This window comes from Protomyctophum parallelum, assembly GCF_964188405.1.
Source record: "Protomyctophum parallelum genome assembly, chromosome: 15".
Taxonomy (NCBI): domain Eukaryota; kingdom Metazoa; phylum Chordata; class Actinopteri; order Myctophiformes; family Myctophidae; genus Protomyctophum; species Protomyctophum parallelum.
In genome coordinates this window covers 18,984,198-19,003,708 of record NC_139710.1, presented here as the reverse complement: position 1 = coordinate 19,003,708, position 19,511 = coordinate 18,984,198, and the positions used below count along the sequence as shown (strand labels likewise).

At 42.0% G+C, this 19,511-nt stretch overlaps 1 protein-coding gene across 2 annotated transcripts; it reads right to left on the bottom strand.

Moving 5' to 3' along the window:
- Positions 1 to 3,426: 3,426 nt before the first annotated feature.
- On the bottom strand, positions 3,427 to 7,939 carry LOC310872219 (homeobox protein orthopedia B-like; the record flags this gene model as incomplete). Of its 2 annotated transcripts, none has more annotated exons than XM_083783965.1 (3): positions 3,427 to 3,924; positions 7,122 to 7,537; positions 7,864 to 7,939. In XM_083783965.1, the coding sequence occupies 3 exons, from the start codon at positions 7,937 to 7,939 to the stop codon at positions 3,427 to 3,429; spliced, it is 990 nt and encodes a 329-aa protein (XP_083640091.1). The 2 variants fall into 2 exon arrangements, with proteins under 2 accessions (XP_083640091.1, XP_083640092.1); XM_083783966.1 differs by having other exon boundaries at positions 7,903 to 7,939.
- Positions 7,940 to 19,511: the final 11,572 nt, after the last annotated feature.

Below are 19,511 nucleotides of genomic sequence, written 5' to 3'. Positions count from 1 at the left end.
ACACACACACACACACACACACACACACACACACACACACACACACACACACACACACACACACACACACACACACACACACACACACACACACACACACAATCTGAATGCATGCATGCAAGTATAATAAATTAAAATTTCAGGGTCTTTAACTTGGTTGGTATTTCCAATAATTCAGTAAATTACAGCAAACAAATTTATGTTAATAGAAAAGGTGGGAACCAACTGTTTAATATGGGAAAAGTAATATACTTTTGTTAATTATGATTAATCCTTTGTTTAACCCCCAGCAGTGTTACAGAAACTCCAATTATAAGTTTACAGGCATGGGGCCGCTTATGGTAATGCCATATCTCATCAATTACCATCCCGTGACCATAAATTGGCCCCGGCGCTGACAACGAGATGAGGTTAACACGCTGATTAATTTGAGCTACTGTGATTTCAGGCTGAAGTTGACACTTCTAATCTCTGACATAGACTGAGAAGTTCAAGCAATTTCAAAACAGAAAATGTATTTTCTTTTTCTCCTTTTGGGGATGAGTTTAAGTTGATATAGACCTCACCGTACGTCTTGAACGAGTATTTCGTATAGCCAAATCATGTCAAGCTTAACTTGAGATGTTTTCTTATAGGGCTAGCAGATACGGAAATGTGATCATGGGAGCTAGGCCATTATGCTTTAAATAAATACCAAGCGAGGAAAAGATGCGAATGCTTTGCATCATTGCATGCATTGCATGGTTTCTCGTAGCCTTTTGTTGTATTCTGTTTGGTATAACATGCGTGTCATACATTACGAGCTATTATAGACTGCTATAAATTTATATCTTGATTTTATTAGGGTTTTTTGCTAGGCTAGACTATATGCATTTAACCACATATTCATTATGACAATTAAACTATCACTATAGGCCGGATGGCATGATGGAACATAGTTATTGTTAATCACATCTTTAGAGAAAAGAGAAATATTGCGAAATGCTGCTGTTGAAAAATATTATTAACCTTGAAATGTGTGTATGCATATACTTTGCATACACTTCGTGTGAGCAGCTAATTGTACAATCATTTTATTTTGCACAAATATTGATCAATGATTTGGGGACTTTTGGGATATACAAATGTCACGGGGAAATGCCATGAACACAACAAACCGGTGTATTAAGGAGGTTAAATGATCACGTTTAAGGGAGCCTCGCACACTCAAAACTGCAAAATCAGATTTTTATTATAATGTTGTATATAGCAAGCTTTCGGTCATAGACCTTCATGAGGAGGGAGGGGGGTTAAAATGGGTGAGTTGTGGGTGTGTGATGGGGAGGAAGGCAGGAGGTCACTTTGAGCTTCAGTGACTTTCTGTATATCGAACAAAGAAGGAAGGTTACAAATGTCTTCTTAATCAAGCCAGTGCCACCCTCTGCAAACGCCTATACCACGTGCGGGTGCGGGGCTAAACGATTGTCAACCACACTGTTATAATAGATTGCTTTTAATGCTTATGGGCTGTTTGCTCGTGATGATGGTCCATGCATTGAAATGTGTCAAACTGATTCTATAGACACAAGTTAGTCAGTGAATTATTGTATTGTTCCACTTTTTGCTTTGGCAATGTACGTGTGTTTTCTCATGCCAATAATGTTTGTCCTACACAAACATTAAATTCCCATTGGAATGGAGAATTTCACGTCATAGTGTAAAATCTACGTCATAGTCAAATTACGTCAAATGTTACGTCATAGTGTAAACACAAACATGAATGAGATGATGTATATAATTTATATGATAATGTATGCTGATAAGAGCGCCCCTCATGCACTTCACACGGGTGTGATTTGTATTTATTTGACAGGGAGAAAGTCACATGGCTGCTCTGTATTGAAGTTAATGGTGATTCGCGTAATGCAGTTGTGGTTTGTATAAAAGAGTGTGATATAGGCTAGCTAGCCTGCAGCTATTTTCAAGTTTCAAGAGACTACATTGATTGAGGCCGATAGATGAGTTCAGAGTCAGATTGATGTGTAAACCATGTCTGGTCGACTCCGATTTGATGATGAGCCTATGGCCCTATATTATTGCAATCATAACCTCAATGCGAGGCTCGCATATTTGACCACAACAATGACGTCCATGTAGCCTTGATTGGCAATTGATATCACATGCAGTGATTCATTGAAATCGATAGGCCTACTATTAAGTGCTATAAATAATGTCATAAATGATTACTTAAGAGTAGCCTAATGTTATATCCAGGTTCGGGTATTCTATTTGATTTATTTATAGTGTGGATTGACTGACTATAGAGGTTGAATCCATCCATCGTGTCCAGTAGAGTGGTGTTATCAGAGTGACCGTCATGGTCAAGGCAATGACCGTCACATCACAGTGCTGACATCTTTACCGCTGCTGTCGGATATGAGTGTGACCAGTCACCCTTCATAAACCCTATCTAGTGGAGCTAACACTGTAAAAAAGCCTAGGTCACTGAACATTGACTAACATTCGGATTCTTGGCGCTTGTGAAGTAAATCAAGCCTATAGCCCACTGGAATAGCCACTACACACCTATTACATGAATGAAGACATAAATCATCCGTCATTTGAATTCTTGAAAATTATTTTTATTCGTCATTTTAAATTGGTATACAAACCTGTCAATTATGGTGCATTTTGATGTAAGTTTAAACATTTAAGAAATGTGTCAGTAGCACAGACAATAAGTTAAAACATGTCACAAAAAAGACCAGCGGGTACATAGCAAGAATGTTTTATCTACACAAAACATCCTAAAACAGAGTAGGCCTACTGAAAGATCATATATATTTTTTATATTTTTACGCTCCCGTCTCATGCAGACGAGACTGGTCGTCTAACAGGTGTTTGTTTATTTGTTCAATTTGAGTGGGCACCATCATCTCTCTAAATATTTCCAAGAGTTAAATCCACGTGCACTGCGCATGCCTCAGAGACCCATTTCAATAGACCTACCTATGTGCTTGTGTGGTAGGCTGTTACCAAAATGTATACCCAACCTTATAAATATTAATTTGACATAATATTAACACAACTTCACCTGAACACAATAACATTTGTGTGCATAAAGACACACTAAATGGAAACGTAAATACGACGGTTGTTTGGCTCTCAATAATTATGCCTATAGGCTAGATCATTACAATAGTAGGTATCATCAATAGCTGATAAATCCTTTTGGATTAACAAGATAAATAACCCCGCCATCAAGTCAATCATTTAATGTTCCTTCCATTCGTCGTCTTGGTTATGGTCAAATGTCTCTAGATGGAGTCACACTCAGTCTCCGGGTTTCTCTCACAAATGCAGGTCTGGTTAGCTCGTTCTTTCGAATTTCATCTAAACATAACGGCAATGAAAAACAAGCACCGCATGGGGCATTTTGAAACGTCACTAAGTGAAACTCATGGACACTGTATGCTCCAGCGCTTTGCGTCGAAGGGAGGCAATGCTTGTCCCTCTCCACATGTCACTTTCCGGGCCAGTACACAGCTGCTGTGAGGCCGATACGTTCGTGGGGCCGGAGAGAGAGCCTGACATTCCAGGAAAAGGTACATTCTGGTAGAGGTGAGACTGCAGACCGCCGCCATTGGAGGATAGACCATTGGAAAGACCCATGGAGTTGGGGGGACCGGGTCCTAGGCTGCACTGTGACAAAGACTGTGACATTGCCGGCTGGCGGCCCATGTTCGGTGGGAGCTGTAACTGTGAGACTCCAGGCATCCCGGTCGCCCATCGGGTGTCGTTGGCGTGGAAGGAGCACAAACTGTTCTCCATAGCGGCAGAGAACTGTGGCAGGCCGTGAGTGGGGAGAAGCGTTCCCGGGGACCGAAAAACATTGGTCGTCTTCTTCCTCTTCTTCCATTTGGCGCGTCTGTTCTGGAACCAAACCTGTGACCAAATATATTGGATAAGAAACTGGAAGGGACATAGCTTGCATATCTGTTGTCATTAAAACATTTGCCACGCATATTGTTATTTTCACAAAGCTGATCTTTGCTCCAATGCATGTTGCATAAATAATTCTAAATTGTATAGCTAATTCATCTAACATCAAGAACCACGATCTAACGCGGTTTTAGGATAAAAGGAAATACATCTCAAATAATGAAACAACAAACATAATTAAAATTGGCAAATGACATAGCTTATTATAACAAGAAAGCAATGACGTAATGGTAGACTATAAGCATCATGCAATTTTGATATTTGTGGTTACGCACAATTTGTCATAGCTATACTTGACTTGTTATTTACAAGTGAAAAAAATCTTACATTCTGTAGCTTTAAAGAGAAACGCACTATAGGCCTATATATTACAGCCTATACGTAAAAATGAAACACGCGCACGCTCTTTCGTGCGCTAGAGCTCTCTCTCTGGCCGTGGCCACACCACAGCGGAATTTTTTGTCGGCAGCCGACACTTTCGGTTGCCGAGAGCCGAAAAACCGGGTTTTTAGACAGCTGGTGGATGGAGAAAATGCTCCACTTCCGCAGACGACTGCCGCGTCGGCCAGCCTACAGCTGACGCTCTCCTCTGCGGCAGATGTAAGCTGCCGACAAGCAGTGTTTCACCCGGCAGTGATATGCACTAGCCAATGGAACAGATGCAGCCTGCAGGCCATCTACGGGCGGAGTTTCAATTGGAGTTTTCTTCTTTCACAGACCCAAACGCCCCTGGGAGGAACTTGTGAATGTCGAGGGATACAGGGAGATATCTGGGCACCTCAAAGTAACATTGTCCGTCCAAAATCGTCTGAAGAAATAAAGTAAAGCATTGGTTCTCATGTTTGCTTCAGATCACCCCTGTAATCTTTTCATCCATGGCACCCCTGGCTGAATTACATTGTCATTTACTGTAACCCTGATCCTTGATAACATTGAAAATAACTTTATACTTTATAAAATAGCCCGTTCTCTTATAAAACAGCGCGTTCTCTTCAGCCTCCACAGCCTTCTCCATGGTAGTCTAGTGGTTAAGGATTGGCGCTTTCACCGCCGCGGCCCGGGTACGATTCCCGGTCAGGGAACACTGTTTTATGATTAATTCCTGTTCTGTTTTTTAACTATATAGAAGTGTCTATTTGTACGTCTCTAAGTGTTTTGATGAATTGAACAATGTGGACCCTGTTGTAAACAAGTGTAATGCTTAATTGGGTTGTCCACTCACAGTTAACAGTCTTTGTATTGAGTTTGTGCTTGAAATGTATTGTAATTATGCAAACTGTTAATAAATATTTAAATCAATCAATAAAAAATCTCCTTCTCCTTCTCACCGCCGGGTGACACACTTCATTTTTATGCTTGTCGGCAGCTTACATCTGCCGCGGAGGAGAGCGTCAGATGTAAGCTGGCCGTCGTGCCAGTCGTCGAAAACTAAATTATTGTAGCCTCGGCCGGGAAGTGAACCCGGGCCCTCCGTTCCAAAGGCACGTACGTTAACCAGTCGACTACACAGTCTTGACTCTATAGCCAAGTAGCAAGCCAGCCACATGTATCCTACACTTGAATGCGCCTTTGTCTGTGTCAACTGCTTGTCACTCACTTTTCACTCTCACCGTCTCACGCCCACTTCGAAATAGAGGACTACAGGCCATAAATAGGCTTCCGTGTAGGGGACCGCCCAAAGCCCCGGAAGAAGTCAAAGTGTCGGCTCTCGGCAACCGAAAGTGTCGGCTGCCGACAAAAAATTCCGCTGTGGTGTGGCCACGGCCTCTCGCTCACACACACGCACGCGCGCGCGCGCGCGCGCACACACACACACACACACACACACACACACACACACACACACACACACACACACACACACACATACAGCCGGTGTTGTGGTTGAGCGTTATAAAGATTTCATCATCTTCAGGCATGATTAATGCGTGCGCGAAGCGGAGAGTCGGTGCCGCCGTATTAAAACTGAAATCTCGCTCTCATTCCGCTCAGCCATCCGTGAAACGTCGACCAAACCCATTACACTCGGGGGAAAGAAAATGCAATTTCTCATTCCATTAAAAAAGTACAATATAGTCTTGAGTCCTATTAAGACGTCGCTGATATAGCATTTTAAGAGAGTAGGCCTACAGCGTTCACACAAGGTTACACCTGCAGAGCACACCTATGGTTTGTAAACAACACGCATGGCGTGCTAGACCTATATGAGCATATACAGTCTTCGGCTTTATAGATAAAAGAATTGATTATTACGATGACTAATGATTATACATGTTTTATTGCTTTCAGAGGAATAATTTGCATGAATTTCACATCACTGGTTAATAACCCGTTCACTACTATAAATAAGACAGAAATTGGTTGATAATGTGTTGAGTTTATTATGGTCTGATATCGTGCATGCGGCTGCCACAAATGACCACAATGTAGACTGTTGTTCATTCCATATTATGTGCTTGTAAAACAAAACACAATAGGTTGCTTTGCAGTGAACAAATTACAGGGGCGAAATAGAGGCCTCCGCGAAAAAATGCCTATACTGACTGCACGAAAGCTCTGTCTTATAGCCATTTTAATGGCTAATCGATACATGTCAGAATATTTTCATACACGTTATTGATTTAATTCACTACAGCCAGACTAATAGAGTATTGCGAGAAAATAGTGTTCCCGTTTGGAAATTGCAAAGTGCCACAAGTGGCGTTTTGCTATGAATTATCAAGGTTTTAACAAAACGCGTGTGTGTTCAGGACCATGGACAGCGCTCGAGTTGACGGAAGCTATATGCAGCCGGCTTGAAGTATACGGCTTTTTTATATAGGCTCATGAATAACTGCAATTGTAGGCCTAATCAAACGACAACAACAATAATAATAATAATAAAAAATATAATAATAATAATAATAATAATAATAATAATAATAATATAGGCTACATTATACAATAATTAGGCTATACACTATCGCAGTGGTTGTAAGATTTACGTTGAATTTCAGCAAGAAATCTAAGCAAATTGTAGATTCGGAAACAGATCCTCCGTCTCTTATATAGCCTATAAATAGTGAGACTATAGCTAGCTTTTGTTAGATGTCGACAACATCATGGTAATCCTCGCCGCAGCATACCTGAACAGCATTTACCTGAACTCGAGATTCAGTGAGGCCGATCCTTAGAGCCAGTTCCTCTCTCATGAAGATATCTGGGTAGTGGGTTTTGGCGAAGCTCCGCTCCAGCTCGTTCAGCTGGGCCGGTGTAAAGCGCGTCCTGTGCCGCTTCTGTTTCTGGCTGTTGGACTGAGCGGAGTTCTGCTGCTGCTGCTGCTGCTGCTGTTGCTGCTGCTGCTGCTGCTGTTTCTCTGGGTCTTTGCCGTTAACCGGCATGCCTGTGGGGTTTGATCCGACAGGAGTGATGTCTTCTCCGGGCAGAAGAGTTGTTCCCTCTACGGTGTCTGTACCAGGGGCCATGTCGCCTGGATGCCCCTGATCTTGCACGCCGCCGCCCAGCCGACACTTCAGAGCTTCTCGGTGCCCGAGTAACTCTGCAGCATCCTTCATCCCTATGAGGGAAGACAGTGGGAAGAGGTCTGGATAAACAGACATCTAACCGTAAATTGCTATGAATGAGGGATAGATTAAATATTTTTGCTTGTTTGTGACAAAAAGCTGGCAAGTTAACAAGAGGTAGTCTGCAAAACGTTTCACGGCAATGCTTCAGCCGTTTAACCAAAAGAAAAATAGCCTAATTATTTTTTCATTGACACAGACTGTCAGATCGTCTCACATTTATATAAAATTGACATAAATATTTGCTTTGACGAATATTTGTTAAGCAAGACAAGCTATTTGTCACTTCACAAGGATAAATGAAAAGTTGCTATCTTACAGTGGAGTTGCGGGCTGGAGTTTAGCGTTGATAACTCACCGAGCCGAGCGTCCAGGAGGTCGGCGTGAGAAAGCATTGCGTACCGCTCCAGGGCGAGATGCGTTCCAAAAAAATCCTACAACTTTGAGCAATTTAAAAAGTATATATCGTCTAAATGAACGAAAATTCGGTTTGTGGTTAAAAAAGGAGGTCCCTTGCATTATAATGTCCTTTAGACCGACGGGGAGGCGCTTATTAGTTGAAAGAGCCCATGAGCTTCCTCAAATGAGAGCCAATCAGAATCGGAGCTTGGAATTGTCAGCGACGTGACATCCCCCCCCTCCCCTCCCACACCACCTCCGTTCCAAATACACGCGCACACGGTCCAAACCATGCACGAAGCAGGCACAACTACAATTCTATCTTCTGCCAGTCCATCCTTTGATTTATTATCTTTTCATACTCAAGTTATTCTACATTAAGCATCTTAATGTGTTTGCTTAATCGTATATATATATGCGGGCCTTACATTTAGCCTATATATTTGCAAAACATATAGCTAAAACTATAAGCCGCATTCCGCCAAAGGGATGTCTTATTTGAGCCTATATTTGACCCTTAGATTTCACTGCATGCATGCATGCATAGCATTACGCGATTGGGTTACGAGCAGGACTGCAGTTTCAGTCGGCGTGCAATTATGTCAAAATAGAGCCATTTGGATATCACATTCTTCCTTCAGAAAGAGATGATTCATCTCCCTGACGGAGGTTTCCCCTCGAACTAACAACAAAATTGATATAATTCAGATCGGAGTAATTTTCAAGTCCATTAGTCATTTATTCCTCTAATTAGAACTATACCTACATGCCTTTTATCACTGTTATGAGAGGAAATCTAGACTAAATGGTTTAGAGTGGACTGTTCCAACCGGACCTGGTGGAGTGTGATTTTAGGAAATAAGCAGCCTTGGTCAGGGCAGCGTCGGTCTGCTGCGATGGAGGGAACATCGGACAGCCCCCTCCTTCGCTCCAATCCTTGGATAACAAACAAAACGAATATCGCACCCATTCCCCCATGGCAGGTGATTTGTGGAGACAAATCGAGGAAATAAATAAATAAACGAGTACAGATGGATTTAAGCTCTGTTAGTGATCGGCTGCTTTAACTCACATCGACTTTTCATCAACACAGGTGCAATTAAAGGTATTTAGGCCTATGTGGTTCAAACAAAATCAGACGTGGTGGACGTAAATGATTTAGCCCCTTTAGCAGTAGTCCATGAGTAGGCTATTATACAATTAACAGGACAGGGATTGATCTTCCACTCCCCTCACTTCTCCAGACAGTATTGGTTAGAGAAGGCTTTTGGCAGATGTCAGGGTGAACCTTGTGAATAGACCACCGCCCGGGACTAAATGGTTTCTTTTCAGCTGCACAAAGGAGGCGTCCGAGCGAGAAGGTTCCATGCGCCCCCGGCCTCTCTCCCTCCTGCAACCCTACGGATGTAGCTCATCTCTTATGCTATACTCTCTCAGCTGCAATCTGCTGAAAGCTGACGCGATCGGCTGTTAAGGGACGCAGGGAAGTCTAGGCTACCTGGCACAGCGTGAAAACACCCGTGGTCCGCAGAGATGAGGAAAGGAAAGTGTGACCAGTTCCAGAGGTTCAAGAGAGACAATCAGCAACATCAGAGCTTCGATTCGTTTGACTCAGACGTATAGAGCAGAGGGACTGTATTGGAAGTTATAAGGCCAACCCTGCGTGCATATGTGAGGGGCTTGAGTCAGGAGAGACGGTGTGTATACTTTGGCTGTTTCGTGGCTAGGGCTAGGCTAGTCTATATATAGCTATGTTATAGATCGGCCATAGACAAAAATATGTATTTCATTTTCACCAAATCCATTTTGGACTCATGTGCAGATGATCAATATATAGAAAATAATTACAATTAAGTTCAAATATTATGCAGAGAGAATTTATATTTCATGATATTTTTTAAAATTATATATTATCATTATTATGCATTTCTACTTTTATGCAGGGATAGACAATATGTCTCTCAGCAAGTCAAAATCTATTGCAAGACATGCATTTAAATACATTTTAATTTAGCAACAGCTCGGCTTTTTCATATCTTTGTGCTAAAAATGCATGTAGGCTATATGCTACGGCATTCATTATTTTAACATATTTGTGGTGACGATGATAGGCGAATAATAATTATTATTTCGAATATAGGAAGTGACAGTAGGTTATATATAGTTCATTCTAAAAATACAAAACAAAAAACATGTTAGGCTAGTAGGCCTATAGTATAAATATAATAGCCTACGTTTGTGTACATTAAAGGAGGCGAGAGTCGAGACCATATACCATACTACTGAGTGGTCCACTTTATTATCAAATAAAAGGTTACTCAGCAGCAGATTCATTTTACAAATATACTATTTGCATTGTCGACAGTTTACTGTTGCTTTCCAAACAGACAGAGAATATAGGCCTACTGTCCGATCTGCAGTTGCCATAATAGGAGGAAGAACCTAGAAGAAATTGGTCTATGTCTCACTCAGCGTCCATAACTGGACCACATCAATCTTCCCCAGTAAAAAAAACACACTCGCATACAATCCTCCCCGGGTTAATGCAGCGCATCTGAGTGCGGAACGGCTGTTTACACGCGAGGAGACACTTTTAATGGAAGCGCACCAAAAACAAATGCAATTTTGTAGAGCAATTTCAAAGATCAAGAATTCCGTGTCCTGCCTCTCCGCGGTTTTTTAGCAATCAAACTGCGTTAAATCCATTGTTGGTATAAGGGCCCTGCTGAGAGGATAGGAATATAGGCAAAATGATACAACAGCAAAGAGCAACACATGATGGCATGGGGTCAATGACTTTCAACCCGGCATCCCTATTGGGGCATTCTATAGGTAAAGGTAAAAATATATAATAATAAAAAATATAAAAATTACAACAATTTACATTTTGTGAAGAGTAACCTGTATATGGCTTATAAATCGAAGTCCTTAAAGGATCAAATCCTCTCCCAATCCATATAGGCTATAAGCAAGGGAACCTCATTGTGCTTACAGGCTGACTGCAGGATTTTCTGTGGAAATGTTTTAGTAGCCTATCGCATAGGCATTCACTCAATTATAGAAATCTAAAGGGAGAAATCGATCTTCCATCTGCAGAAACGACAGTTTAACAAATTACATTGTAGTTTCGTGCAGGTGATTTGATGACAGTTGGGGGAATAAAAGAAGCCTATAAGTTTGTTGCATTCGAGCCCGAGAGACGGAGAGAGGGGCGAGAACGGGGAATCATAGAGGCAGCGCTATTACAAGGCGTCCCTCTCCGGCCACCCATCCTGGCTGCATCGCCCTGCGCATCTCATGCCCCAATTAGGCCCGCTGCCCTCCGCCTGGTCTCCATTATTGCGTGATCTGGAGCACAGAGCTATAATCATGGCTTCAAATAAAATAATCAGCAAAGAAGAGCGATTTCCGTAATGAGAAGGAGAACGTGTGTGTCACGGAGAACGGGCTGGTAGTGGTGGGGGGCTGGGGGCGCCATAATGAGAATCTATAAGGCTGGGATTGTCGGTGTCTGAAACCTTGTACTACTTAATATTAGTGTTACAGTGCAGTTTTAATTATTAATGGCTGTAGGCCTATTTGTGTGGATAGCTCTTCCAGATACCATGTAAAAGACTGCCATAGCATAATATGCAGCTTTCAAACCCTAACGGAAAAGAGAATAAATACTTGATATATATCAATAATACATATATAAACTACACCCCCCCACACACACACAACACACACACACACACACACACACACACACACACACACACACACACACACACACACACACACACACACACACACACACACACACACACACACACACACACACGCGCGCGCACACACATGCATGCATGCATGCAGACTTGCACCTTGATTGCATATAGGTAAGTTACTATATAAAACCATTTAATTCTATTAACATCATAACATGTGTAGGTCTTTGACATAAGTATAGTAGGCCATTTCCCTCATATCCCCTGGAACTTCAACACCGTCCTATATACCCATAACATTTCCTTGGACTGGAGGGTGCCAGACTGCAGTGCCAGTGCATGCATGGTCAGCAAGGAAAATATTCAAAACCATTCATGAGATATGTTTATTTGGTAATTCCTCTGTTATTAGCTATCAAAAAATCTGGCCAAATGTTGTTTTATTACATTCCATACGAATAAAGTCTGGTTATTATCTCACGTTAAGAGCAAAATGAGCAACATTTTTTAAATGTAAAAGGCACAGTGATTTTAGGACCAAAATATCTTATGCTTGAATGTATCAAACTATTGTTGGTACATTATCCTTGTGTGGAGTATAGTGATATTCCTTGAGTGGGTGCGTAATAGCCTATTAATCAGTTATATTTATTTTTTAAGTATCAAAGGAAAGTATGAAGCCACGGGGACTTGGAAGTGAATGACCTCTCCCATTCAGGCTGCTCCCTACAATTCCTTCTCCCTGACACCTTGACTTTCCCTGCTGTTCTGCTCCAGCTATTAGAATATGTTCTTTCTTAAGTCCGGTCATTAGTTAGGTCCATTACTGCGACACTGTCATTAAGAGGCTCCAAAGAGGCATCATTGAAGGTAATGAGTGTCTTACATTACAGGTGCCAGAGAGCCTGCATGGACATCCTGGCCCATTCCTCAATGCACGCTGTCAGCCCCAAACCATCACCACCGCCCCCCATTTCCAACCCCAAATTATCTCATAAAATATGTTTGGCACATGTCCACATTCAATACCTGCAGAAATGTGTGATGTTTCAGACAATATTTGACATTCAAATCATTAGGGCCATGCTGGAACATTTTACATGTTTCCACCCCGGTTGGCTTTCATACAGAAATACTAAACTGACCTGCATGGTTTATAGCAAGTGCATGGTTTAATTATACAACTCAATATTTGGAGGATAAGGATATTATATCCTTATTATATTCTGTAGCTCCGGTCCATAGCCCTAGGAGTCCCAGTCTCTACAGCTCTTTTTAGTAAACAGAAAATATTTTTTCAGAAGGGTTTCATCCAATCAGCAAAGATATATACCCATTATATCAGTCTCAATTTTATAGTGTTCCAGCTCCAATTTTGTCTGCTCATTTGTTTGATTCATCACTTCCAATTGCCCTTATTTATCCTGCATCCTGTATGAGTTCCCTCTCCTGGTTGGCTAAAATTGGTATCCCGAGCTGGAGACCCAACACAATGATTCGGTATATAAATATAGAGCTATATAATATTTAACACGTATTTTAACAAAACAAAACAAAATAAAAAAGCACTTTTAATGTCTTCACCAATCAGTTCATGTGCAGACGCACAGTAAGCACAAGCAGACACACCTAAAATAACAGATAAAAGGGGAGGACTTGGGTCAGTAGTGTCCCTGAGTAGCTTGAAATTAGAAACATGTGCTGGTAATTATCAAACTGCAGCAAAACCACATCATGCAATTTAATGCCTCAGCAAATTAAAGAATAAATGGGAGCAGTCTCTTTGACCTTGCTCACTCCGACTTGCCCAAGTTGGTCTACCTATAGCACCTCAAGTGTGCTGGATTTGTGCAGTCAGACACCACACACACACACACACACACACACACACACACACACACACACACACACACACACACACACACACACACACACACACACACACACACACACACACACACACATACGCCCGTGCACACAATTCTTCTAATATCTCATGTTCACTGGTTCTCCAATCCATTGTTATACCATGCAGCTTTCAGTGTTTCAGTATATGTTAATTACCCAGTTCAGCTCCTGTACCCTTTCACTTCACAAACCACACTGTATTCACTTCACAGATCTCACACCTATATCCATCCATTCTCTTTACCATTCATTCTCTGTCTCCTCCCTCTCTCCTCCCTCTCTTCCATCCACTGCGCTATGTTTCTGCTGCTTCTCTGCTAAACACAGCACTACTTCTCCCAAGATTAATTGATCATCAATTTAGCCCTAATTTGGACCAAGTCAGCTGGTAAATGGGGCACTTTTCCCTGATTGTTAGTGAAATGTGTGCAAGTACATTGATAAATTTTGATTATTTATCAATTACAACCAAATGAACTAAATCTATTGAATAAATTCCAGCCTGATTGCCATAATAGAGTTTGAAAATATGGCTATTGATAATGATTCCGGCTAATAGTCTTTTCCGGCCGCGGTTGCCGGCTTGTCGGAATGACAACACAAAACTCATTTTTCACAGAATCAGCTGAGTGAGTGCGAGGCCGATCTTTCATTAATCAGTCACATTACGGAGCTGATACGCCGTAATACGCGATGCTTTCCTCACAAAGACTGAAACACTTTGTCATATTTTATGTCAATTACCAGTCATTGTTGCGATGTGTTCCATCAAGGCATCTTGTAATAGTTAACATATGCTAAGGTAAGCTCCTTGTACCGCCCTCCTTATTGGAGGGTGTTGTCTCAATATTTGGGCATTTTTAGGGGTCCATTTTTACCCACTCACAGTTAAATTAACACTGAGGATTTTGCTGTGGGAAGTCTCGTGACTACAAGACAGGCTGATGATGAAATAGGCCCCGGTCTTAATTTCTTATTTTCCTGCGCTGAGGCGTTTAAAGGAAGGGTGGAGCCCCCCCCTCCCCTATTTTTTTTTTAAATGGACCTGCCACCCTGTTTTTCCAAAGTTAATGGAAAAGCAGCTTGCTGGAAAATAGGAGAAGAAAAAAATAGAATTAGGTCCAAACGCTCTCACACACAATAACAAGACATAACTATGAGCTATGCTCCTATTTTCACACAGATAGAGATAACCAAATTACCATCATTTTATTACCGACACACACCACTAGCTAAAGCACTAGCTTCATGGTACATTTCTGGTGAGAGGTGTGTGACTGTGACATATGGATGCTTCCTAAAACACAACATATTTCAACGAACACATGATATCGAACAATAAAAAAGGGAAATCAGACGAATTGTAGAGGACATGCGCATGTGAGTTTGCTATAGACTTTGTGAATACAATTGATTTGTAAAATAGGGTTAATTAAATAAATAGGGCTTACGAGTGTCCCGTGGTCGTAGGTGATTTCAAGAAAGGAAGGAGCTAAAAACAACTGCATAATCAACCTTCCTTTTTAATCAATGATATGAAGCAGCCTGCACTAATCATGGCTGTTGGAAGCAACTTAATGATCAGCATTTCGAGTGGCCAGGTAAGGCACAGTGCTGCAGAGCCAACACAGGGGCCAAGTGTGGGTGAATTAACCCAGTCTAGCTTTAATATGCTGGTGTCAGCTCTGGTTAGCGCGTGGCTTATTGTGGCCTGTATTGGCAATGGCATAGCATCCACTAGCTTCTCTCTCATATATGCCAGCAGGCAGCTATCTATAATCGATGGCCAACTTTAATTGAACAGGCTGCCTGTTAGTGACTGCCGAAGGTGTGCAGAGAGAGCATGCGCTGCATTCATCACATTGTTATGGGGAATAAACAGAAGGGGGGGGGGGGGGGTTCTTTATAGGACCAATCGGGGCATCTGCTCGTGCATGACAGTCAATTATATTTGGAAATTTCCCAAGTTGACCTGAAACGTTTCTAAGGATCCTCCAAATTATAAATATGTTAATAGCCATGAAAATATATGCTGAAGTGTTAGGCTATACGTATATATGCCATGCTTAATTGACAATCAAAATAACATTTGAGAGACATAATATAGAATGAATTCTTATCAACCACATTATCCATATACCACATCATGTGGTTTTACAATGGATGCAGCAGGCTCAGCTTTATTTCCAGTGTGTAATAATTATGCTTATACACAATACTAACATATCATCTCTTAAACATTGTTAACAAATTACATTGCAGAGTCATTATGGCTATATTATTTTTGTAACAGCTACTTCCATGCTATATTATATGTCAGACAACAATTTAATTGTCCCCAGAGCTGCAATAGTATTTCCTGCATTTAATGTAGGCCTAATTGAAAATAAAGGCATTCAAACTCGTTTTTACATGTTTAGAATCTGGCGTTTAAGATATGGAATTTACAATTAATGTTATACAAATATTATATATTTTATAATGTGGTAAATAAATGAAGTCAGACACTATTAGCCTCACTTCTGCCAAGTTAAGGAGGTCACAGAAGAGGAGAAACGTGGATTAATCCTGCCTGCCGGAACGACCTGCAGGTCTGCGGATTGAAGGCGCTTTATTCTCCATTCACACGTCACAGCATGTAAAAGAATACTGTCCATTTGGATATATATATCTATAGGCTACTTTAGCGGTAGCCTGCATGCACTCTCACACTGACTGCAGGATTTTACTGCATGGGTATAGCTACATTATTATTACTATCATCATCATCATCATCATCATCAACATCAACATCATCATCATCAACATAATCATAAAAAAGGAGCTCAACAGAACAGTATTGCTGTTGGGCAGAAACCTCGTATCCCCATATAACTTTTCATGTTTGTTTTTTGTAATGCCCAGGCCTATATATTTCGTAACACAAAAGTATAGCCAAAAAGGCAGTGAAGCCCACAACTTTGATGTGAAGATTGTGAGCTTGTAATTTTATTTGAAACATTTTGAAAAGGTTTAAATGGTTACGTCCATGATGGTTTTAGGTAGACTGAACCAATGGACGTAATGAACTAAATGAAGAGTAGCCTACAAGATGGTGCATGACTAATAATAACGGCACGTTATTTTTTTATAATTTCTTGAAAAGTAGGCTAACGTTTTGGAGGGTTCCACCTTACAACGAAGCCTATATGCATGCTGATCGGACGGAGTTTCCCCCTTATTTCACTTCTTGGGCAGAAAAGTGTGAGAGGTGTCTGTGGGCCCTGGTTAACACCTATAAGCCAGACATTGTGCTGTAGATTTAAAAATATACATTATAGCTGAGGCGCTGATGAACATTGCCCGAGCTGTCCTTTCTCATTTCTTCCTCTCGGTTCACGAATGTCACAGCACCACCCCCACAATAATAGCCTACTCGTTTTTTTTCTAAACAGTTTCCCCCCCCCCCCCCCCCCCCCTTCGTGTGTTTTTTAAAAAGCGGCGAATTGCCAACTCTATGAGGAGCCACCGATGGACATGCCGCTTTTGGCGCGAGCTCTAATTGATATTGAGCGAGCTGCTGGTGAGGAGCGCGCGGGGCCACCGCTGGCTAATCTACGCTTTAATCAGCGCGTGTAATGAGAGCGGCGGCACGCGGCACGCTCCGAGAGAAAAGAGAGTTACAAGTAACGTCTGTCAGGGTCCGGTGGAAATATTGGCTCTAATTGTCGTGATTAGAGAAAACTGGATGACTTTGGGTTTTTCCTTCTTCTTTTTTTTAACACTATAATGTATAAAGAATCCCTGCGGGGGGCGGGGGGGTGTGTTAGTGCTCCATCTCAAGTTGAGCACCTTGAACAGTGTTTGATGCATTTATAGGCCCATAATATAGGCACACTCACACACAAAATCATGCACTATATACCTTCCCTCCAAATGCACGATTCAAGACGGGATATGGGGATAATCCTGGAGATTTGGAATGCCTTTAAAATATAAATTCATCACAATAATAAGGCGTTCTGCTGTAACAGAACAAGCCGCACTGTGATGAGGGTGCATGGTGTTTGTAGGGGGGGGGGACCAGGGACCACTGACTGAATAGCAAGCGGAACATTAGTGTGTGTGTGTGTGTGTGTGTGTGTGTGTGTGTGTGTGTGTGTGTGTGTGTGTGTGTGTGTGTGTGTGTGTGTGTGTGCGCGCGCGTGCGTGGGGGTCTGGGAACACTGTCGGGTAATTAACAGGGCATTAGAATTGACACGCACACGCGCGCGCGCGTATGGAGGCCCATGCACTGTCACAGAAATAGACAGACACGCGCTCACTTATAGGCATCACAGACAATAGACAAGACAGGCACACGTTGAGTAATATCACTATAGTCAACACAATAGTGTTAATTTGACTGTGAGTGTAAAAATGTAGAGCCCATGGTGAGAGGGAATTACTCCATGGCGCAAATTAACACCAGGCTATACTTCTTGTTGTGTAGCCTGTAACACATAATTTCTGTGTATCCATAACTATATATATGTGTATGCGATTCAGAAAGAAGGAGAATGACAGAAGAACAGCAGAGAAAACAGCGAGCGGGGCAACCGAGCGCCATTTTCCACTCATGGCCTCAGCAAAGCTGTGTGACAGTCTGCCTCTGGCTGAGATTAGCCTCATCTATCCGGTGTCACTGACTGTCGTGTCCACAAAATCACAGCATAAACGAGCCTGACTGAGGTCTGTGCGCGCGCGCGCGACTGTGTGTATGGGGGGGGGGGTATAGAAACACAGAGGAGAGAGAGAGAGAGGAGAAGAAGAGAGAGAGAGGAGAGAAGAGAGAGAGAGGAGAGAAGAGAGAGAGAGGGTCAACTGCTCCTCAAATAAACAGTGGAATAGACTGGGCTGTGGTGGGATGAATTGGGTTTCCTGCATGGTGACAGGAACAGAGCGCGAACCTCAGACTTCCCTTCCCAGGGTCCACTTCCAGACCGCGGGAGCTGCCACCTTATCCTTTCATCAATCACGCACACACGCGCACACACACACACACACACACACACACACACACACACACACACGCACACGCACACGCACACGCTCACACTCACACGCGTGCGCGCAAAATCTCATACTCTTAGAGCTGTCCATGGTGCTGAAATGACATTCTAAGTCCTTTAAAGGACGACTTCACCCATTTTTACTTGCGCGAGCATGCAGAGCACGCAAGTACTGCGATCCTGGGTATGTATGTAAGTATATGTCGGTGTCCTCCAACAGCCAATAAGGGACCACCATTCTTGGTGACGTAACATCAAGGTCAATAACGCATCTAAAGGATTTAGAATATAGCAGAGAGCTCTAGGACTCAGAGCAGCAGTCTTACCAGCAGTGGCGAGCTCTGCTTGTGCACAAGTAGGCCATACATGGCCATGTGTGCAAGGCGCAAATTGGCATCTCGACAGAGTGCATTTCTAGTCTATACTTTATCTCCATGTAATTGATCCAATTCACTTTATTCATAGAGCACATTTTTAATTACAGTGTTGAACCAAAGTGCTGTACACTCAGTAAGGAAAACAATACTATACAATTACAAACTAACAATAAACAGGGCAAGACCATGCAGTGGAAACAACATGATTTAAACACTGTTGTTTGTTCTACAATGCGCTACAATGGAAAATGATCTATCTCCTTAATGCTCATTATAATATGGCACCATTATTGACTCACTCTGTGTCTCAGAAGAGGGTTGTTGACAGTTCAAAAACTCACCTATAGCCTATAGTGACATGGCACTAGCAGGTTAACCGTTTGGTCATTTCAAACAAGATTTATTTTTATTCATGCAAGAATAAATCTTATAGTAGGCTATAGCTAATTTTCCAACAAGATAAAACCTGCAGTTGATGATGTCACTGATAGGCTGCCCGTGCACAGCCCTCCTCTGAGACACAGAGTAGATCAAGTAGGAAAAGTA